This window comes from Oncorhynchus keta, chromosome 11, assembly GCF_023373465.1.
Source record: "Oncorhynchus keta strain PuntledgeMale-10-30-2019 chromosome 11, Oket_V2, whole genome shotgun sequence".
Classification (NCBI taxonomy): Eukaryota; Metazoa; Chordata; class Actinopteri; order Salmoniformes; family Salmonidae; genus Oncorhynchus; species Oncorhynchus keta.
The window spans coordinates 8,564,029-8,587,083 of NC_068431.1; the positions used below are offsets into that span (position 1 = coordinate 8,564,029).

Below are 23,055 nucleotides of genomic sequence, written 5' to 3' on the forward strand. Positions count from 1 at the left end.
AATAATACTACTGCGCCCTGCTGCTAGAATAACACTACTGCCCCCCCTGCTGGTAGAATAACACTACTGCCCCCTGCTGCTAGAATAAACTACTGCCCCCTGCTGCTAGAATAACACTACTGCTAGAATAACACTACTGCCCCCTGCTGCTAGAATAAACTAACTGCTAGAATAACACTAGCTGCCCCTGCTGCAAGAATAACTACTGCCCCTGCTGCTAGAATAATACTACTGCCCCCTGCTGCTAGAATAGAATAAACTACTGCCCCCTGCTGCAAGAATAACCCTACTGCCCCTGCTAGAATAACACTACTGCCCCCTGCTGCTAGAATAACACTACTGCCCCCTGCTGCTAGAATAACACTACTGCCCCCTGCTGCAAGAATAATACTACTGCCCCCTGCTGCTAGAATAACACTACTGCCCCCCCTGCTGCAAGAATAACACTACTGCCCCCCCTAGCTGCTAGAATAATACTACTGCCCCCCTGCTGCTAGAATAACACTACTGCCCCCTGCTGCTAGAATAACACTACTGCCCCCTGCTGCTAGAATAATACTACTGCCCCCTGCTGCTAGAATAACACTACTGCCCCCTGCTGCTAGAATAATACTACTGCCCCCTGCTGCTAGAATAACACTACTGCCCCCTACTGCTAGAATAATACTACTGCCCCCTGCTGCTAGAATAACACTACTGCCCCCCTGCTGCTAGAATAATACTACTGCCCCCTACTGAATAATACTACTGCCCCTAGAATAATACTACTGCGCCCTGCTGCTAGAATAACACTACTGCCCCCCCCCTGCTGGAAGAATAACACTACTGCCCCCTGCTGCTAGAATAACTACTACTACCCCCTGCTGCTAGAATAACACTACTGCCCCCTGCTGCAAGAATACTACTGCTGCTAGAATAATACTACTGCCCACTGCTGCTAGAATAACACTACTGCTAGAATAACACTACTGCCCCCTGCTGCTAGAATAACACTACTGCTAGAATAACACTACTGCCCCCTGCTGCTAGAATAACACTACTGCCCCCCTGCTGCTAGAATAACACTACTGCCCCCCTGCTGCTAGAATAACACTACTGCTAGAATAACACTACTGCCCCCTGCTGCTAGAATAACACTACTGCCCCCTGCTGCTAGAATAATACTGCTGCTAGAATAATACTACTGCCCCCTGCTGCTAGAATAACACTACTGCTAGAATAACACTACTGCCCCCTGCTGCTAGAACAACACTACTGCTAGAATAACACTACTGCCCCCCTGCTGCAAGAATAACACTACTGAATAACACCCCCTGCTGCTAGAATAAACACTACTACCCCTGCTGCTAGAATAACACTACTGCCCCCTGCTGCTAGAATAACACTACTGCCCCCTGCTGCTAGAATAACACTATAGAATAACACTACTGCCCCCTGCTGCTAGAATAATACTACTGCAAGCCCCCTGCTGCTAGAATATTACTACTAACCCTGCCCCCTGCTGCTATAATAACACTACTGCCCCCTGCTGCTAGAGAATAACATTACTGCCCCCTGCTGCTAGAATAACACTACTGCCCCCTGCTGCTAGAATAACACTACTGCCCCCCTGCTGCTAGAATAACACTACTGCCCCCCTGCTGCTAGAATAATACTACATTACATTTACATTTAAGTCATTTAGCAGACGCTCTTATCCAGAGCGACTTACAAATTGGTGCATTCACCTTATGACATCCAGTGGAACAGCCACTTTACAATAGTGCATCTAAATCTTTTAGGGGGGGAGGGGTGAGAAGGATTACTTATCCTATCCTAGGTATTCCTTAAAGAGGTGGGGTTTCAGGTGTCTCCGGAAGGTGGTGATTGACTCCGCTGTCCTGGCGTCGTGAGGGAGTTTGTTCCACCATTGGGGGCCAGAGCAGCGAACAGTTTTGACTGGGCTGAGCGGGAAGTGTACTTCCTCAGTGGTAGGGAGGCGAGCAGGCCAGAGGTGGATGAACGCAGTGCCCTTGTTTGGGTGTAGGGCCTGATCAGAGCCTGGAGGTACTGAGGTGCTGTTCCCCTCACAGCTCCGTAGGCAAGCACCATGGTCTTGTAGCGGATGCGAGCTTCAACTGGAAGCCAGTGGAGAGAGCGGAGGAGCGGGGTGACGTGAGAGAACTTGGGAAGGTTGAACACCAGACGGGCTGCGGCATTCTGGATGAGTTGTAGGGATTTAATGGCACAGGCAGGGAGCCCAGCCAACAGCGAGTTGCAGTAATCCAGACGGGAGATGACAAGTGCCTGGATTAGGACCTGCGCCGCTTCCTGTGTGAGGCAGGGTCGTACTCTGCGGATGTTGTAGAGCATGAACCTACAGGAACGGGCCACCGCCTTGATGTTAGTTGAGAACGACAGGGTGTTGTCCAGGATCACGCCAAGGTTCTTAGCGCTCTGGGAGGAGGACACAATGGAGTTGTCAACCGTGATGGCGAGATCATGGAACGGGCAGTCCTTCCCCGGGAGGAAGAGCAGCTCCGTCTTGCCGAGGTTCAACTTGAGGTGGTGATCCGTCATCCACACTGATATGTCTGCCAGACATGCAGAGATGCGATTCGCCACCTGGTCATCAGAAGGGGGAAAGGAGAAGATTAATTGTGTGTCGTCTGCATAGCAATGATAGGAGAGACCATGTGAGGTTATGACAGAGCCAAGTGACTTGGTGTATAGCGAGAATAGGAGAGGGCCTAGAACAGAGCCCTGGGGGACACCAGTGGTGAGAGCGCGTGGTGAGGAGACAGATTCTCGCCACGCCACCTGGTAGGAGCGACCTGTCAGGTAGGACGCAATCCAAGCGTGGGCCGCGCCGGAGATGCCCAACTCGGAGAGGGTGGAGAGGAGGATCTGATGGTTCACAGTATCGAAGGCAGCCGATAGGTCTAGAAGGATGAGAGCAGAGGAGAGAGAGTTAGCTTTAGCAGTGCGGAGCGCCTCCGTGATGCAGAGAAGAGCAGTCTCAGTTGAATGACTAGTCTTGAAACCTGACTGATTTGGATCAAGAAGGTCATTCTGAGAGAGATAGCGGTAGAGCTGGCCAAGGACGGCCCGTTCAAGAGTTTTGGAGAGAAAAGAAAGAAGGGATACTGGTCTGTAGTTGTTGACATCGGAGGGATCGAGTGTAGGTTTTTTCAGAAGGGGTGCAACTCTCGCTCTCTTGAAGACGGAAGGGACGTAGCCAGCGGTCAGGGATGAGTTGATGAGCGAGGTGAGGTAAGGGAGAAGGTCTCCGGAAATGGTCTGGAGAAGAGAGGAGGGGATAGGGTCAAGCGGGCAGGTTGTTGGGCGGCCGGCCGTCACAAGACGCGAGATTTCATCTGGAGAGAGAGGGGAGAAAGAGGTCAGAGCACAGGGTAGGGCAGTGTGAGCAGAACCAGCGGTGTCGTTTGACTTAGCAAACGAGGATCGGATGTCGTCGACCTTCTTTTCAAAATGGTTGACGAAGTCATCTGCAGAGAGGGAGGAGGGGGAGGGAGGAGGATTCAGGAGGGAGGAGAAGGTGGCAAAGAGCTTCCTAGGGTTAGAGGCAGATGCTTGGAATTTAGAGTGGTAGAAAGTGGCTTTAGCAGCAGAGACAGAGGAGGAAAATGTAGAGAGGAGGGAGTGAAAGGATGCCAGGTCCGCAGGGAGGCGAAGTTTTCCTCCATTTCCGCTCGGCTGCCCGGAGCCCTGTTCTGTGAGCTCGCAATGAGTCGTCGAGCCACGGAGCGGGAGGGGAGGACCGAGCCGGCCTGGAGGATAGGGGACATAGAGAGTCAAAGGATGCAGAAAGGGAGGAGAGGAGGGTTGAGGAGGCAGAATCAGGAGATAGGTTGGAGAAGGTTTGAGCAGAGGGAAGAGATGATAGGATGGAAGAGGAGAGAGTAGCGGGGGAGAGAGAGCGAAGGTTGGGACGGCGCGATACCATCCGAGTAGGGGCAGTGTGGGAAGTGTTGGATGAGAGCGAGAGGGAAAAGGATACAAGGTAGTGGTCGGAGACTTGGAGGGGAGTTGCAATGGGGTTAGTGGAAGAACAGCATCTAGTAAAGATGAGGTCGAGCGTATTGCCTGCCTTGTGAGTAGGGGGAAGGTGAGAGGGTGAGGTCAAAAGAGGAGAGGAGTGGAAAGAAGGAGGCAGAGAGGAATGAGTCAAAGGTATACGTGGGGAGGTTAAAGTCGCCCAGAACTGTGAGAGGTGAGCCGTCCTCAGGAAAGGAGCTTATCAAGGCATCAAGCTCATTGATGAACTCTCCGAGGGAACCTGGAGGGTGATAAATGATAAGGATGTTTAGCTTGAAAGGGCTGGTAACTGTGACAGCATGGAATTCAAAGGAGGCGATAGACAGATGGGTAAGGGGAGAAAGAGAGAATGACCACTTGGGAGAGATGAGGATCCCGGTGCCACAACCCCGCTGACCAGAAGCTCTCGGGTGTGCGAGAACACGTGGGCGGACGAGGAGAGAGCAGTAGGAGTAGCAGTGTTATCTGTGGTGATCCATGTTTCCGTCAGTGCCAAGAAGTCGAGGGACTGGAGGGAGGCATAGGCTGAGATGAACTCTGCCTTGTTGGCCGCAGATCGGCAGTTCCAGAGGCTACCGGAGACCTGGAACTCCACGTGGGTCGTGCGCGCTGGGACCACCAGATTAGGGTGGCCGCGACCACGCGATGTGGAGCGTTTGTATGGTCTGTGCAGAGAGAAGAGAACAGGGATAGACAGACACATAGTTGACAGGCTACAGAAGAGGCTACGCTAATGCAAGGAGATTGGAATGACAAGTGGACTACACGTCTCGAATGTTCAGAAAGTTAAGCTTACGTAGCAAGAATCTTATTGACTAAAATGATTAAAATGATACAGTACTGCTGAAGTAGGCTAGCTGGCAGTGGCTGTGTTGTTGACACTACACTAATCAAGTCGTTCCGTTGAGTGTAATAGTTTCTACAGTGCAGCTATTCGGGGGCTAGCTGGCTAGCTAGCAGTGTTGATTACGTTACATTGCGTTAAAAGAACGACAATAGCTGGCTAGCTAACCTAGAAAATCGCTCTAGACTACACAATTATCTTTGATACTAGGACGGCTATGTAGCTAGCTATGTAGCTAGCTACGATCAAGCAAATCAAACCGTTGTGCTGTAATGAAATTAAATGAAAATGTGATACTACCTGTGGAGCGAAGCGGAATGCGACCGGGTTGTTTAGTGGGAAGTTAATTCGGTAGACGTTGGCTAGCTGTTAGCTGTTAGCTGTTAGCTAGCTAGCAGTGTCTCCTACGTTAAGGACGACAAATAGCTGGCTAGCTAACCTCGGTAAATTAAGATAATCACTCTAAGACTACACACTCTAAACTACACAATTATCTTGGATACGAAGACAGCAAAGACAACTATGTAGCTAGCTAACACTACACTAATCAAGTCGTTCAGTTGAGTGTAATAGTTTCTCCGGTGCTGCTATACGGTGGACGTTAGCTATGTGGCTAGCTGCTGGGCATTAGACTACGTTAGGACGACGAAATACGATAATTACGCATTATCATCTTTAGCTAGCTAAGAAGAAACAAAGACAAATCAAACCGTTGTACTATAATGAAATGTAATGAAAAGTAATGAAAAGTAATACTGCGGACCCCTGCTGCTAGAATAATAACTACTGCCCCCTGCCCACTACTGCTGCTGCTAGAATAACACTACTGCCCCCTGCTGCTAGAATAACACTACTGCCCCCTGCTGCTAGAATAACACTACTGCCCCCTGCTGCTAGAATAACACTACTGCCCCCTGCTGCTAGAATAACACTACTGCCCCCTGCTGCTAGAATAACACTACTGCCCCCTGCTGCTAGAATAATACTACTGCCCCCTGCTGCTAGAATAACACTACTGCCCCCTGCTGCTAGAATAACACTACTGCCCCCCTGCTGCTAGAATAACACTACTGCCCCCTGCTGCTAGAATAACACTACTGCCCCCTGCTAGAATAATACTACTGCCCCCTGCTGCTAGAATAACACTACTGCCCCCTGCTGCTAGAATAATACTACTGCCCCCTGCTGCTAGAATAATACTACTGCCCCCTGCTGCTAGAATAACACTACTGCCCCCTGCTGCTCGAATAACACTACTGCCCCCTGCTGCTAGAATAATACTACTGCCCCTGCTGCTAGAATAACACTACTGCCCCCTGCTGCTAGAATAATACTACTGCTATAATACCCCCTGCTGCTAGAATAACACTACTGCCCCCTGCTGCTAGAATAACACTACTGCCCCCTGCTGCTAGAATAACACTACTGCCCCCTGCTGCTAGAATAACACTACTGCCCCCTGCTGCTAGAATAACACTACTGCCCCCTGCTGCTAGAATAATACTACTGCCCCCTGCTGATAGAATAATACTAATGCCCCCTGCTGTTAAATTCAAACCAAGACTCGAATTGAGAGGATATGACACATGCCTACTGTTTTTTTTATTGAAGAACAGGCCCTTGTTACCTTTAAGATTTTAAATACCATAAAACCAATCCAATTATATAAATGTATGTATAAAAGCGCTTTGGTCCGCAAAGCTTTATTCTAGAAACAAACTGTAAAATACCCGGGAACGACGTTGATAGATTCATGCAATGCCTTTTCTATAAAGCGGATGTTTCCACCCCTACTCTTGCCCACGATGGTTTGCGAACCCAAAGCCTTCTGCCCCGCAGCCCTGTGCGGTTTCAAAACTCCCGCGTTACCATAGAAGCTAATGCTTAAAGAATGAAGAACCGTTTCTTAAACGGTATATCTAAGGTTCTGGTCTGTCCAGGAAGTGAGGGTAAATGGTAGACATGTTCTTTGCTATACACTTTCTATGTTTTAATTATTATTTGGGGTATAATAGTAAGTTTCACCAACTAATTATTACAGATCTACAGGAGTATACGTTTCACTGTGGCACTGAACATGGCGATACGTTGGCACTTGAGAACTACTACGATATGTCAAATATGTAATCGAGTAAATAGTCACTTATTGCATTCTATCCATGGTGTCTTTCACAGGCTACAGATACATGAAACAGATGGATGGGAGGGCATTCAGGCTGTCGCCAACATTGTTACGCGCAATTTGCCTAAATGGGTAACAGAAACACTTCAACCACTTCCATTGTTATTTCGCATTTTCGCACCAGTGCTGTTTCCACCAAACTGACTTGTTAGAGTTTTTTTTTTTTTTTTTTTTTACATCCGTGTGTGATGATGTAGTGCACACGAACTGTACTTTTTCGCTCAAGTTTTCATGTACCTAATAAAAATGTAAAACTCAATGTGTTTTCATTGCATTTTCGACTCTACGGATAGTTTTCTTCAAAAACTGTTGCTTTAAATAGCAGAAGTGACTACTTTGGTTTTGCCATATGCAGTGCGGGTAAACTAGTCTACATGATGACATTATTATGGATAATAGCTAGAATATTTTTTATTTGTTACCAATACCCTCGATATTTATTGTAAAGGAGCATCAATATCACCGTGCATTTTCACCAACCAAGTTCATCGTAACTTATTTTATCTGTAGCAATAATAAACTGCACTGGCATGACAACTGTGGATGGAAACGCGGTTACTGTTCGGCTACGTGAGGACATCAAGTACCTTCAAAATTATTCGGCGATAATAATTTATTCAAAAAACTCTTGTTTCCATTGTCATTTGTGGCAATAAAGAAAGTTAGAATTTTTTTTAAATAAAATCCACTTCTGTAGACGGATAAAAATGTTGTTGATCTTTCGAAAATGTTGATCTTCAGGACATTTATCCTATAGCCTCTCTGTCATTTCCACTAGGCCTGCATGTCACAATGTTGATCTTCAGAACATTAATCCTATAGCCTCTCTGTCGTTTCCACTAGGCCTACATGTCACAATGTTGATCTTCAGAACATTTATCCTATAGCCTCTCTGTCGTTTCCACTAGGCCTACACGTCACAATGTTGATCTTCAGAACATTTATCCTATAGCCTCTCTGTCGTTTACACGTCACAATGTTGATCTTCAGAACATTTATCCTATAGCCTCTCTGTCGAACATTTATCCAATTCCACTAGGCCTACACGTCACAATGTTGATCTTCAGGACATTTATCCTATAGCCTCTCTGTCGTTTACACGTCACAATGTTGATCTTCAGAACATTTATCCTATAGCCTCTCTGTCGTTTACACGTCACAATGTTGATCTTCAGGACATTTATCCTATAGCCTCTCTGTCGTTTACACGTCACAATGTTGATCTTCAGAACATTTATCCTATAGCCTCTCTGTCGTTTACACGTCACAATGTTGATCTTCAGAACATTTATCCTATAGCCTCTCTGTCGTTTACACGTCACAATGTTGATCTTCAGGACATTTATCCTATAGCCTCTCTGTCGTTTTTACACGTCACAATGTTGATCTTCAGAACATTTATCCTATAGCCTCTCTGTCGTTTACACGTCACAATGTTGATCTTCAGAACATTTATCCTATAGCCTCTCTGTCGTTTACACGTCACAATGTTGATCTTCAGAACATTTATCCTATAGCCTCTCTGTCGTTTACACGTCACAATGTTGATCTTCAGAACATTTATCCTATAGCCTCTCTGTCGTTTCCACTAGGCCTACCAATGTTGATCTTCAGGACATTTATCCTATAGCCTCTCTGTCGTTTACACGTCACAATGTTGATCTTCAGAACATTTATCCTATAGCCTCTCTGTCGTTTACACGTCACAATGTTGATCTTCAGAACATTTATCCTATAGCCTCTCTGTCGTTTACACGTCACAATGTTGATCTTCAGAACATTTATCCTATAGTCTCTCTGTCGTTTACACGTCACAATGTTGATCTTCAGAACATTTATCCTATAGCCTCTCTGTCGTTTACATGTCACAATGTTGATCTTCAGAACATTTATCCTATAGCCTCTCTGTCGTTTCCACTAGGCCTACCAATGTTGATCTTCAGAACATTTATCCTATAGCCTCTCTGTCGTTTCCACGTCACAATGTTGATCTTCAGAACATTTACACGTCACAATGTTGATCTTCAGAACATTAATCCTATAGCCTCTCTGTCGTTTCCACTAGGCCTACATGTCACAATGTTGATCTTCAGAACATTAATCCTATAGCCTCTCTGTCATTTCCACTAGGCCTACATGTCACAATGTTGATCTTCAGAACATTTATCCTATAGCCTCTCTGTCGTTTCCACTAGGCCTACCAATGTTGATCTTCAGGACATTTATCCTATAGCCTCTCTGTCGTTTACACGTCACAATGTTGATCTTCAGAACATTTATCCTATAGCCTCTCTGTCGTTTACACGTCACAATGTTGATCTTCAGAACATTTTATAATGATCTTCAGGACAATATATGCCATTTAGCTGACGAACATTTATTTAGCCTCTCTGTCCAAACGATCTTCAGGACATTTACAGTCATGTTGATCTTCAGAACATTTATCCATTCTACGTCACAATGATCTTCAGAACATTTATCCTATTAGGTCCACAATGTTGATCTTCAGGACATTTATCCTATAGCCCCTGTCTACCCTGTTGATCTTCAGGACATTTATCCTATAGCCTCTCTGCGCCCTGATCTTCAGAACTACCAACTGAGCCACAGATAGGACCACGTCACAATGTTGATCTTCAGGACATTTATCCTATAGCCTCTCTGTCATTTCCACTAGGCCTGCATGTCACAATGTTGATCTTCAGAACATTAATCCTATAGCCTCTCTGTCGTTTCCACTGTTGGCCTATACACGTCACAATGTTGATCTTCAGGACATTTATCCTATAGCCTCTCTGTCGTTTACACTAGGCCTGCATGTCACAATGTTGATCTTCAGAACATTAATCCTATAGCCTCTCTGTCGTTTCCACTAGGCCTACATGTCACAATGTTGATCTTCAGAACATTAATCCTATAGCCTCTCTGTCATTTCCACTAGGCCTACACGTCACAATGTTGATCTTCAGAACATTTTATAGTTACATTTTATAGTTACATCAGAACATTTATCCTATAGTTTTGTCTAAATACATCTATCCTCTAGCTCATCTAGCAATGTTAATCCGAACATTTATTAGCCTCTTGGGCATAGAATGTAATGAGTTATCCTATGGCTGATCGTTGATCTTCAAAGCCAATGATCTTCGAACATTTATTTAAACCCTGGATTGCTGATGATGTATTCGCTTACACCAATGAGAGAACATTTATCCTATAGCCCATCGGTCACAATGTTGCAGAACATTTATCCTGGTAGCCTCCCAGTAGGAGATCATTCAGCCATATTGGTACTCCCCAGTGATCTTCAGAACATTTATCCTATATCTGGTACTCCCCAATGTAGATCTTCAGAACATTCATCCTATATCTGGTACTCCCCAGAACATTTATCCTATAGGAGCATTCAGCCATATTGGTACTCCCCAGTAGTTGAGACATTCCAGCCCATATTGGTACTCCCCAGTAGGACATTCAGCCATATTGGTACTCCCCAGTAGTTGATCTTCAGGACATTCAGCCATATTGGTACTCCCCGTCACAATGTTGATCTTCAGGACCATTCATCCATAGCCTCTCTGGTACTCCCCAGTATGTTGATCTTCAGAACATTTATCCATATTGGTACTCCCCAGAACATTAGGAGCCTCTCATTCAGCCATATTGATCTTACATTTATCCTATAGCCCCAGTAGTCACAATGCATTCAGCCATATTGGTCTGTCCCCAATGTTGATCTTCAAAACATTCAGCAGAACATTTATCATTTATCCATATTGGTACTCCCCAGTCTGTCGAGTCACATCTTCAGAACATTTATCCTATATTGGTACTCCCCTATAGCCTCTAGTCGTTTACACATCACGCAATGTTGATCTTCAGAACATTTATCCTATATTGGTACTCCAATGTTGATCCAGAACATTTATCCTATAGGTCGCATTCAGCCATATCTTGGTACTCCCCAGTCACAATGTTGATCTTCAGAACATTTATCCTATAGCCTCTCTGGTACTCCCAATGTTGATCTTCAGAACATTCATCCATATTGGTACTCCCCAGTCACAAGGAGAACATTTATCCATTCAGCCATATGTTGGTACTCCCCAGTAGTTGAGAACATTTATCCTATAGCCTCTCTGTCGTTTTACTCCCCATGTTGTCAGGAGCATTCAGCCATGTTGATCTTGGTACTCAGTCACAATGTTGAACATTTATCCTATAGCCATATTGGTACTCCCCAGTAGTTGAGCATTCAGAACATTTATCCTATAGCCTCTCTGGTACTCCCCAGTGAGGAACATTCCAGCCTCTCTGGTACTCCACAATGTTGATCTTCAGAACATTCATCCTATATTGGTACTGGGCCCCAGTCACAATGTTGATCTTCAGAACATTCATCCTATATTGGTACTCATTTAACATTTATCCTATATTTACATTTGATCTTCAGAACATTTATCCTATATTTAGGCCTACACGTCACAATGTTGATCTTCAGAACATTTATCCTATAGAGCGTCACAATGTTGACAAATTGGTGCATATCCTTATGACATCCAGTGGAACATTTATCCACGTTTGCATCTAAATCTTTTTTTTGGGGGAAGCCTCTCTGGGGGGTGATGTTGATCTTCAGAACATTTATCCTATAGCCTCTCTGGTTTACACGTCACAATGTTGATCTTCAGAACATTTATCCTATACTTACCCAGTAGAACATTATCCTATAGCCTCTCAGTAGGAGCATTCAGCCTATATCTGGTACTCACAATGTTGATCTTCAGAACATTTATCCTATAGCCTCTCTGGACGTCACATTCAGCCTATAGCCTCTCTGGTACTAGGCCCCAGTAGGAGAACATTCAGCCATATGTTGATCTTCAGAACATTTATCCTATAGCCTCCCCAGTAGTTGATCTTCAAAACATTTATCCTATAGCCTCTCTGGTACTCCCAGTAGTTGAGCATTCATCCTATATATTGGTACTCCAATGTTGATCTTCAGAACATTTATCCTATAGGAGCATTCAGAACATCCTATATCTCTGTACTTCCCAGTCACAATGTTGATCTTCAGAACATTTATCCAGCCTCCTGTCGTTTACATCACAATGTTGATCTTCAGAACATTTATCCTATAGCCTCTGTCGTTTACACGTCACAATGTTGATCTTCAGAACATTTTCCTATAGCCGTTTACACGTCACAATGTTGGTACTCTCCGTTTACAGTCACAAGTTGATCTTCAGAACATTCAGCCATATTGGTACTCCCCAATGTTGATCTTCAGAACATTTATCCTATAGCCTCTCTGTCGTTTACACGTCACAATGTTGATCTTCAGTAGGAGCATTCAGCCATATTGGTACTCCCCAATGTTGATCTTCAGAACATTCATCCTATAGCCTTCTGGATCTTCAGAACATTACTCCAATGTTGATCCAGAACATTAGGAGCATATCAGCCATATTGGTACTAGCCCCCAGTCACAAGTTGATCTTCAGAACATATCCTATAGCCTCTCTGGTTTCCACTAGGCCTACCCAATGTTGATCATTCAAACATTTATTGGTACGTTTCCCCAGTCACAATGTTGAGCATTCATCCATATTGGTTTCCCCAAGTAGGATTTATCCATTCAGTCCAATGTTGATCTTCAGAACATTTATCCTAGCCCCAGTAGGAGCATTCAGCCATATTGGTACTCCCCAGTACAATGTTGATCTTCAGAACATTCAGCCATCACAATTGGTAGCCTCTCTGTCGTTTACAGTCACAATGTTGAGAACATTCAGCCATATTGGTACTCCCCAGTAGGAGCATTCAGCCATATTGGTACTCCCCAGTAGGAGCATTCAGCCATATTGGTACTCCCCAGTAGGAGCATTCAGCCATATTGGTACTCCCCAGTATGGAGCAATGAGATTATGAAGCCAGCCATATTGGTACTCCCCAGTAGGAGCATTCAGCCATATTGGTACTCCCCAGTAGGAGCATTCAGCCATATTGGTACTCCCCAGTAGGAGCATTCAGCCATATTGGTACTCCCCAGTAGGAGCATTCAGCCATATTGGTACTCCCCAGTAGGAGCATTCAGCCATATTGGTACTCCCCAGTAGGAGCATTCAGCCATATTGGTACTCCCCAGTAGGAGCATTCAGCCATATTGGTACTCCCCAGTAGGAGCATTCAGCCATATTGGTACTCCCCAGTAGAAGCATTCAGCCATATTGGTACTCCCCAGTAGGAGCATTCAGCCATATTGGTACTCCCCAGTAGAAGCATTCAGCCATATTGGTACTCCCCAGTAGGAGCATTCAGCCATATTGGTACTCCCCAGTAGGAGCAGTCCTCCACAGGAATGAATGGAATTCTACAGTATTTAAATTCAATGTTTCAAGGACAACATTACATGTATTGCTGTTTTTGTTGTGGTTTCTGTAGTGGGGACAGTAACATTAGTAATCTCAACAAATGTATATTTCAAGGAAAATGTTTTTATATATATATTTTTTTACTTCTTAGCGAATATAATATAATTTACAAGTTTGCATTAAGGTTTCCGTAATTTAATAAACATGCCAAAATGAATGTAGACATTAATAAATGTATTTATGTAGCTTCCAACATTTTTTTACAACGGTGATGGAGTGCAAAGATGGAGGCGTGGTGGTTTCAACACCTCGCCCCCTATTAGACATATATTAATAATCTCAATCATTGGTCAAAGCCTATTGGGAAATTAATGGGTTGTAAGGGTTGTAACACCAAAAATAATTAATTTATGTGCTTGTTTTGGTTACATAAATGCTTCAAAATTCACAAAAGGTGATGAAGTTTCTCATAGAACAAAATGTAGGCTATAAAATCTCCTAAACCTGTGTTTACCACAGACCTTATTTCTGCATTTGTCCAAAAACCCTCCAAAATCCATAGGAGGAAGAGGCGAGGAAGAGAGGGATAACTGAATCCAACATCTGTCTTCTCCGGCGTGAGGCGTTTTTATAGTTTATTTCGCTCACCAAGTGAAGAGTTTTTGTACGGAGTTCAATATGCAGGTTTCCTGAATGCCAAGCATCACATCTGGAGGAAACCTGGCACAATCCCTACTGTGAAGCATGGTTGTGGCAGCATCATGCTGTGGGGATGATTTTCAAAGGCAGGGACTGGGAGACTAGTCAGGATCGAGGGAAAGATGAACGGAGCAAAGTACAGAGAGATCCTTGATGGAAACCTGCTCCCCAGTGCTCAGGACCTCAGACTGGGGCGAAGGTTCGCCTTCCAACAGGACAACGACCCTAAGCACACAGCCAAGACAATGGTGGTGTGGCTTCTGGACAAGTCTCTGAATGTCCTTGAGTGGCCCAGCCAGAGCCAGGACTTGAACGAGATCGAACATCTCTCGAGAGACCTGATAAGCCTGAGAAGATCTGCAGAGAAGAATGGGAGAAACTTCCCAAATACAGGTGTGCCAACCTTGTAGTGTCATACCCAAGAAGACTTGAGGCTGTAATCACTGCCAAATTGTGCTTCAACAAAGTACTGAGTAAAGGGTCTGAATACATATGTAAATGTGATATTTCATTTGATTTATTTTTATACATTTGCAAAAAAAAAATCTATAAACCTGTTTTTTGTTTTGTCAATATGGGATATTGAGGGGGAGAAAACTATTTAATCTATTTTAGAAAAAGGCTGTAACGTAAGAAAATGTAGAAAAAGTCAAGGGGTCTGAATACTTTTACAATGCACTGTATGTCAAACCACTGAGCTACAAAACCACTAAACAGATGGTTTGTAAATCTGTGGTGTAACAGAAGAGTCACTGTCTGTCCTTTTCTGTTTTGATTCTGAGTCTTTACCTGACAAAGTAATGTAAGGATATATCAGTTTGTTCCAAACCCACTACAGTGTTTCAGGTGTCAAGCGTATGTTTATCTTGCATGTGTGTGTAGGAACGAGATTCTTAGATATGAGGAGTGTGCAAGGGGGGCATGGAACAAAGGAATGTGTAGTTTCAGCAAAAACAATTTTACCTTTATTTAACTAGGCAAGTCAGTTAAGAACAAATTCTTATTTTCAATGACAGCCTAGGAACAGTGGGTTAACTGCCTTGTTCAGGGGTAGAATGGCAGATTTTTTTACCTTTTCAGCTCAGCAGATTTGATCTTTTAACCTTCCGGTTATTAGACCAGCGCTCTAACCACTACGCTACCTGCCGCCCCAAATAAGTGGTATGAGTTCACTGCCAATGTTGCTGGGGATCAGAAGTATAAATAGTAGACGTACGAATGAAATATGCTTCAGTAAGGATGGCGTTTTAGCGTTCATTGCCATGGTTATCGTCTGTACCGCAGAAATGGAATGTAAAAGCATGAAAAATAGGTGATGTGGTGGCAGCTGCAGAGAGGTAGTTGGGTGTACACTATTTTACTGCAGAGGAGTTACAGGGAGTGTTGAATGGTCGTGTCCCTTCCTCCCAGGCTGTTGGCCTGGTGTAGAAGGTCAAAGTGGTGGAATGGGGTGGTGGGTTTTATTTTGTATTGTATTTTTTAATAAGTGAAGGGTTATCCCCATACTGTTTGTATTTATTTACTTTTCTGCTCTTTTTCACACTAGTATGTCTACCTGTACATGACCATCTGATCATTTATCACTCCAGTGTTAATCTGCAAAATTGTAATTATTCACCTACCTCCTCACCTCTTTTGCACACAATGTATGTAGACTCTCTTTTTTTCTCCTGTGCTATTGACTTGTTAATTGTTTACTCCATGTGTAACTCTGTGTTGTTTGTTCACAATGCTATGCTTTATCTTGGCCAGGTCGCAGTTGTAAAACTTGTTCTCAACTAGCCTACCTGGTTAAATAAAATTGGCAGGTTAATTTGATTTACACTCCAGTCCAGTTGGTGGCGGTAATTCACCTTTTGGTTGCCAGCCGCCATTAAAAAAAAAATACAGAAGAAGACATTCGTATATCTGCACGGATGTGAGCAAGTGTCGTGGATGAAATGCATACCCGGAAAAACAAAACAACAGAATCGATGAAACATTTTGTCAATGACTGAACATTGGTCAAAGAGTAACGGCAAATAACAAGGAATAGCCTTAGACATAATGTTAGGGTTTATAATTTCGTTTATTTTTGTATTAGTGGCAATACTATTACTGCGTCAGGACTGGGCCAACATTACTGGCGATGCACCTCAATCGACAGTTCCACCTGCGCGTCTCATAATCAAAGATGAGTTATCACTGTACACCGGAGAGGAGAACAGCAAGGGCCTTTATCTGGCCATTTTAGGACAGGTGTTCGATGTACAAAAGGGGATGAAGCATTATGGTCCTGGTGGTGGTTATCGTTTCTTTGCAGGTGATTTTTAAAAATAGTTTTAAATCTACGTGCCAGGGTCCTTTAACAGCGGATCTCTTAATTGTGAACATGCCTGTAGATTATATAACATTCCATACACTTAAAAATAAGAGACGCAGATTTTGTCAGACGTGTGAATACATCTTTATGCTGCTTTCTATTCCCCCTTGTTTTTAAGGTAAAGACGCTTCTCTGTCCTTTGTCACTGGGGACTTCACAGATACTGGTCTGACCGATGACTTGTCTAGTCTGTCCCCTGCTCAGGTGGTGTCCCTGTACGACTGGCTGGCCTTCTATCACAAGGACTACGAGCCTGTCGGTGCGTATCATACAATGACTTGTGTTCGAGCGGATCACCTCTATTTTAGTCTACTTTTGCTTTAGCGGTCAAATGAGCCCGATGACTGTATGCCAGGCCAGGGTATCTTTATGTGAGGATCCGTGGTCCAGTTGATCAATGAACATTTGTCACATGGTTGATATTATTGCACCCAGTACCTGTTCGATACATTATGCAAGTGAAAATACATGATACACTTTTTTTTTTTTTTTTTGTATAAATTCCCTTGCAGACTAAACCTTTTTAAATACATAATTTCTCAGAATGGGGAAACTATCCAAGCCCGTGATATGGTTTAGTCTATAAGGGACTTCATAAAGAAATGTGTCATGTATTTTCATTTAGACATTGTTAGCCCACAGGACAGGCGTATACAGAGAACCCATTGACAATATAAGGAAGGTAAGTCCATTAGTGTGAGATTAAAGTCCCCTATGCTACAGGCAGACTGGTGGGACGGTTCTACAGTGAGAGCGGAGAGCCCACCGAGGCCCTGCTACAGGTAGAGGCAGCCCTGGAGCAGGGGCGGAGACTCAAGGACCAAGCCCAGGCTGAGAAGCAACACCTCCCATCCTGTAACTCTGAGTGGAACGCTGCCAGGAGAGGACGGGTCTGGTGCTCCACCAAGAGGTACTGGCATCATGGTGCACAGAGAAACATTGGACTTGTTCGACATTGTAGCTGGCAGGGCAGGCGACTGCCGACTCTACGAATCACCTTGCATCTTTGCAAAATGAGTAACTGCTCATTTTATTATTCGTAGATCAGTCACAATGCACCACGGATATGATGCGCTCGAACGCGGCCATTGTATTTATTAGCCTATGTGGTGGTGGAACAACGTGAGCAGGTCCAAACGGTCCCATACTGAAAGATTTCATTACACTTGGGGGAGCCAACATATAAATCTGTATTGTTTTCCTGCTGTAAAACAGACTGGATAGAATATTCACAGCCATTATAAGCAGTGTTTCCCACGTTTAGTTCCCCCTAGCACTACAGCTGATTCAAATAATCAAGCTTTGGATCATTTTAATCAGCTGTGTAGTTTTAGGGCAAAAAAAAAACAAAACGTGCACTGAGTTTGGGGGAAGGCTGCATTACAGATATGGTCTCTGGAAGTATTATTAGGGAATTAACTGTTTTTGTTTTTTTTAAGCATGAACCTCTGATGTGACTTTTCTCCTTAGTGGTGGAGTGCAGAGAGACTGGGCCGGCGTACCTAGGAAGCTGTTCTCTCCTGGCTCGGGCCGCTCTCGCTGTGTGTGTGTCCAGAATTCCTCCACGCTGGAAAACCCAAACATTCAGGAGTACGAGGACTGCCCCCCTCACGCGGACTCATGTCCTGTCAGAGAGACTTGAGGGTTCTGGGAAGGCTGAGCCTCTTGCAGAAAGACTATAGAATGGCGGATATACTGTTATTTAAAACTCAGACTCTTCCCAAGGTGTCCTAATCAGAATTACTGGCTATTTGATTTATGCCAGTTTGAAAATAACCGAAGTTGATTTGTTTCTGTTTAGTTCATTATGCATGTACATTTTTAAGTTCTGTGTCATTAATGTGCAGTATGCCAACTAACTAATCAACACTAATAACTAGGAATAGAAGGGAAATGTTTATTACTATATCTGTATATAGACTAGATAGACAAATGACATTTGTTTCATACGTGTTTTGGTAATTGTCCGATGGGATGTGAAGACAATAAGGACAGAAAGGAAGTTGTACTGAAACATCATCTTAGAAATAAGTTCATGTTTTGTTGTTGTATGAAAAGTAGAGTGAAAAACAAAATTCTGTGTTTTATTTTTGATGAACTTTATGAAAAGTTGTCCTCCCCTTTTTCTCTAAAAAAAAAGGACATGGAAGAGACGGGCTAGATATCTGCGCAGAGAGAGAACAACGTTCAGAAAAGATTAACAGAGGCAAACATTTCAGTTGTCACAAACAAAAAAGCACAAACTGCATTAAGTACAAAACAGTTGTAGTGGTCAAAAATATTATACATTTCTGTACAATTTAACAATGCTTATAGTAGACCAATGGCCACCACCAACTCCTCTCACATTCTCTCCCCTTATGTCAGAAATGTCATGTGATCTTTGATAAAGTGCACCTGTTAGGTTTTGTAATCCAGACGCATTAAAACATACAGGCTGGTTTTCTGGACTAAAGGCCTGAACATGTTCATTGAAAGTGCTTTTTTTTGTTGTCGTTGTCCTGGACTCATCTTAATCTGGGTCTGGGAAACTAGCCTGGCAGGTCAAGACAACACCAATTGGAGCATGTGACATATAAACCCCCCAACAACACCACCTTACTAAAGACCTAGATTTCATGGACTTGGAATGTACACTGTGGTGGTCTGGGAAACAGACACTATTATAAGACAATACAAAAGTTTTAGGCTACAAATTAAATGACATGCATAAGCATAATAGGTATTTTATCATAAGTAAAATTTCAAAGCAATAATTATTTTGCATTTTGGGACTAACAAATCCTCAATGGTAAAGATGTTCTCAGCCTGTCCAGTTCTGATAGAAAATAACTCACGTGATAGTTGAGTGCCTAGTCCCACTTACCGATGCTATAAACCTTTACCTTGTGGTCAAGAAACACTTAAGGTTGTTTTATTCCGTTACATTTCAAATCATGTGAATATAATCTCAAAGATTTTTTTTTTTTTAAAGCAGTCTCACTAAGTATTGAGAGTTAATTAAGCGATATATTTAACCCAATTAGTGTTTCATGAACATTTGAATCCAATAATTCCATCATTGAATCATCAATTCAAATAGATGTATTTTTTTGTATATGAAAAATAGTCAACTCCATTCCCTTAAAATCCAACCAACCCGTCTCTTGTTCATATAGAACCAGCCACACAGCCAACAGTTATAGAGAAAATACACCAGTCCTTTTTCTTCTGAATCCATGAAGGGAAGTGAACAAGTGCACATTTCGGGACAAAGGTCAGCTGATTGTAACGCAGGGCAGGTCTTAAGAGGGCAGGAAGCTCGGCTGCTGTTTCCTGTCTCACCAGCACAGTGCAGTGATGGGTTCATTTGATGAGTAGGCCAGGTCGGCTGCTGCACACGTGCTGTCTGTCTGCTCTCAACCGAGACCAAGGTTAGGACACCATCACATTCATCACTGATTCTCATGATTCAATCTGACACCATTACATGTTCATCACTGATTAAATCTGACACCATTACAGATTCATCACTGATTCTCATGATTCAATCTGACACCATTACATGTTCATCACTGATTAAATCTGACACCATCACAGATTCAATCTGACACCATTACATGTTCATCAATGATTCAATCTAACACTGTCACAAGTTTATCAATGATTCTCATGATTCCTTCAAACACCTGATGAATGATATCGGGTCAAATCATGACAATACGATTAACATCTACCTCTCCCCAACCAGTCCAGGAGTCATTGAGTCAAGCCAAGCTACTTTCATTTTATCCAATTTTCACTACGTGATTAATTTGATTTAAAAAAAAAATGCACAATGTTTTTATATTCTACTTCTTAAGTCCTGTTGGAACATTAGCTAACATGTTTTGATAGACTGGAATGAATAGTACAGAGGTTGTGGTCTGTCTGTAACTCTGTCCTATAACTATCCCTGGCTGCCACTGCCGAGACACTCGATCTCCTGTTGTTGCCCAGCCTATGGTGTCGGGGTGGTGGGAAGATGGAGGGAGAGAAGGATGGAGGAGCAGGCTGTCCACTGCATTAGGACACCCCACCCAGAGTCAGCACGTCGAAGCAGACATCACAGACCCTCACAGGCTTGTTCAGGTCAAACTTGATGATGGGGATCTCTTTTATAGAACACTTGTGGCAGAGCAAGCGGCCGCAGTGACGGCTGGGGTGAGACGAGGGGGGACAAGAGGGGGGCCAGGGAGGAAAAAGAAGGAAAACGAGGGAGAATGGCGAGAAAGATGAGCAGAGAGAACATTTAGTGAGTAAGGTCTGATATAATAACTTGTCAAAGACAACAGGACTTGGAACTAACAATTTCACTTCTCTCGGAAGGACAAAAACGGTCTTTATTAAGAAACTGTTTTTCCGGTACTTACCAGTGATGTTTCCTTGTGGTGACTCCAAACTTGGCAGCACATTCATAACAGTTTGATCCATCACACCACGGGGGCTCTTTGGACAACATATCTAAAAAAAAAAACACAAAACACAGTGAGAATGGCCCCACCATCCTCTTAAAAATACCTTTTCAAAATGTACTGAATCCATTGGATCCAATGTAAACTCTTCTATATAACTAAATGATATGTCAAAGCAGGTGACCTCATGTGAACTATGTGCTGTAGGTCCTCTACACTGAACTACGGTATGTAACACCAACAGCAGATCCATTCCAGGTGTCTAACCTAGGAGGCGGAAGAGCAGCTGCTTGGTGGCTACTTGGTAGTTGAAGATGTTGATTCCCTGGTTGTTGTTGAGGCCCATACGTGCACCAGACCTCACAATGGCACGACACAGGTTAGCATTGCCCTTCATGTAGGCCAACAACAGAACTGAGGAACCAAAAATAAAAGATTGATGTTATTCTCTACAACATTTATACCTCTTGGTTCCTTTAATTTAGTATTATTCGCCATTGTAAGAGAGAATGTGCTCCCAAATAATTTACCTGGTTAGATAAAGAGAATAAATAAATATCACAATAATGGCTTATAACGAGTCAAACATTTGAGACTAACTAAGCAAGTTGTTAGTCAGGACAGAAACAGTAAACCCAAAGGGGCCTTAATCCAATCAGTCAGCTAGAGATTGAAGCAGAACCCTGCTCTCCTTCCTACCGGTGTTCCCTTCATTGTCCACTTTGTCCAGAGGGTACTCGGGCATACACTCCAAGAAAAGCTCAAAGATGGCCGCCGCATTCTCTTTCCCATATTGCCCCAGGACGTGCATCGGTGACTGGCCCCTACAAAACAGACAAGTGTTCAGTGAACGAAAAAACACAATAAACCTTCTGTGTAATGGGCGTTAAAAGAGCAGCGCCGTGGCTGATGTTATGAACCGGTGAGAACAGGAGCGTACCGGAGATTGAAGGTCTCTGCGTCGATGTTGGACTCTGTGAGAAGGGCTCGCACATTATTAAGCCGACCCTGCATTACGGCCAGGTGCAGAGCTGAGGACGGACAGAACAAGAGAAAACAAAACCGTGATGAAAAACAGGGGAAAGGGAGTTTAAAAAGAGTCAGTGAGTAAGCCCGGAACAGCCCACTTGGAGCAGAAGCCCATCAACATGTCCCGTTTTTTGTAGCGCGCGACAACTTGATGTCCACTAGAGTTAAAAAGGCCCTTATTTGTCAGGCAAGTATCATAAACAACAGATTAGGGGTGTTGACCTGATAAATCAGGAATGTTTTTTTTTCCCAGCATGGGTAATAGTGCAGCAGAGTTGAGGACAGTTAAGTAGTAAAACAATCATTGTAAGGAGGGTAGTTCTGTGGCTTGAAACAGCCCCTTTAACATTACGGCTCAGGGCCATGACGGCTCAGGGCCATGGCGGCTCAGGGCCATGGCGGCTCAGGGCCATGGCGGCTCAGGGCCATGACGGCTCAGGGCCATGACGGCTCAGGGCCATGACGGCTCAGGGCCATGACGGCTCAGGGCCATGACGGCTCAGGGCCATGACGGCTCAGGGCCATGACGGCTCAGGGCCATGACGGCTCAGGTTTCCATATAGTGACGGAACTTATTATACAACGCTCGAAGATGTAACATGCTTTTCCCCAAAAACACCACGCAGACAGAACGTTCGCTAAGAGCACCGTTAAGCCATGCGTCTGATACTGATAGGATGCACTGCTCTCAGATCAGCTTTCTCCCTTTCAAATCTTACCTTAATATTATAATTATTCCACAGTACTGACGACGGATCAGCTCCGAGAGAGATACTATCACCTTATTCTAATGCCTACCATATAATAAACGGACTAACTCAAGATTTGACACATCGTTCATCACGTTATACATCATGAAATATATTGAGACAAATTATACTAGCGTACAAATAGCTAAAATAAAACTCAATTGAATGAACATGAAATGTATTCCAATATATAGATCTATGTAGCCTACTCTGTGTTTGTCTTTTAATAGTCCTCTTGGTTTTCATTTGTCATTCGCTTGTTTGTAACAGTCTCAAAGACACTGGCAGCTTTGTATTTGTAGTCATTCGTTCTGAAGTTATCAGAGGTCACAGAGAGACAGA

The 23,055-nt window shown here is 43.7% G+C and overlaps 3 protein-coding genes across 4 annotated transcripts in view; 1 reads left to right on the top strand and 2 right to left on the bottom strand.

Moving 5' to 3' along the window:
• Positions 1–1,723: 1,723 nt before the first annotated feature.
• The window catches only part of LOC127933060 (uncharacterized), a 324,880-nt gene continuing 303,548 nt past the window's right edge, over positions 1,724–23,055 (bottom strand). The window contains exon 2 of the mRNA XM_052529372.1: positions 1,724–3,023. Within this exon, the coding sequence (XP_052385332.1) occupies positions 1,843–2,559 (717 nt within the window). The 5' untranslated portion in view covers positions 2,560–3,023 and the 3' untranslated portion in view covers positions 1,724–1,842. The remainder of the gene's footprint in view (positions 3,024–23,055) is intronic.
• On the top strand, positions 16,037–18,973 carry LOC118389760 (neuferricin). The gene is made up of 4 exons (XM_035779597.2): positions 16,037–16,442; positions 16,621–16,761; positions 17,226–17,412; positions 17,973–18,973. The coding sequence occupies exons 1-4, from the start codon at positions 16,187–16,189 to the stop codon at positions 18,142–18,144; spliced, it is 756 nt and encodes a 251-aa protein (XP_035635490.1). The 5' UTR covers positions 16,037–16,186; the 3' UTR covers positions 18,145–18,973.
• The window catches only part of LOC118390635 (rabankyrin-5-like), a 44,187-nt gene continuing 39,692 nt past the window's right edge, over positions 18,561–23,055 (bottom strand). For both annotated transcript variants that reach the window (XM_052529364.1, XM_052529363.1), the window contains exons 21-25: positions 21,876–21,966; positions 21,635–21,759; positions 21,203–21,349; positions 20,894–20,984; positions 18,561–20,679 (exon numbers count right to left, since the gene is read on the bottom strand). In XM_052529364.1, the coding sequence (XP_052385324.1) occupies positions 20,547–20,679; positions 20,894–20,984; positions 21,203–21,349; positions 21,635–21,759; positions 21,876–21,966 (587 nt within the window). In that variant the 3' untranslated portion in view covers positions 18,561–20,546. The remainder of the gene's footprint in view (positions 20,680–20,893; positions 20,985–21,202; positions 21,350–21,634; positions 21,760–21,875; positions 21,967–23,055) is intronic.

Bases quoted from the DNA above. Each gene is read 5' to 3' on its own strand.
- LOC118389760 (XM_035779597.2), top strand. From the start codon at position 16,187: ATGTTAGGGTTTATAATTTCGTTTATTTTTGTATTAGTGGCAATACTA. The intron at 16,443-16,620 runs GTGATTTTTAAA...CTTGTTTTTAAG, and splicing joins TGGTTATCGTTTCTTTGCAG to GTAAAGACGCTTCTCTGTCC. The intron at 17,413-17,972 runs GTACTGGCATCA...TTTTCTCCTTAG, and splicing joins GTCTGGTGCTCCACCAAGAG to TGGTGGAGTGCAGAGAGACT.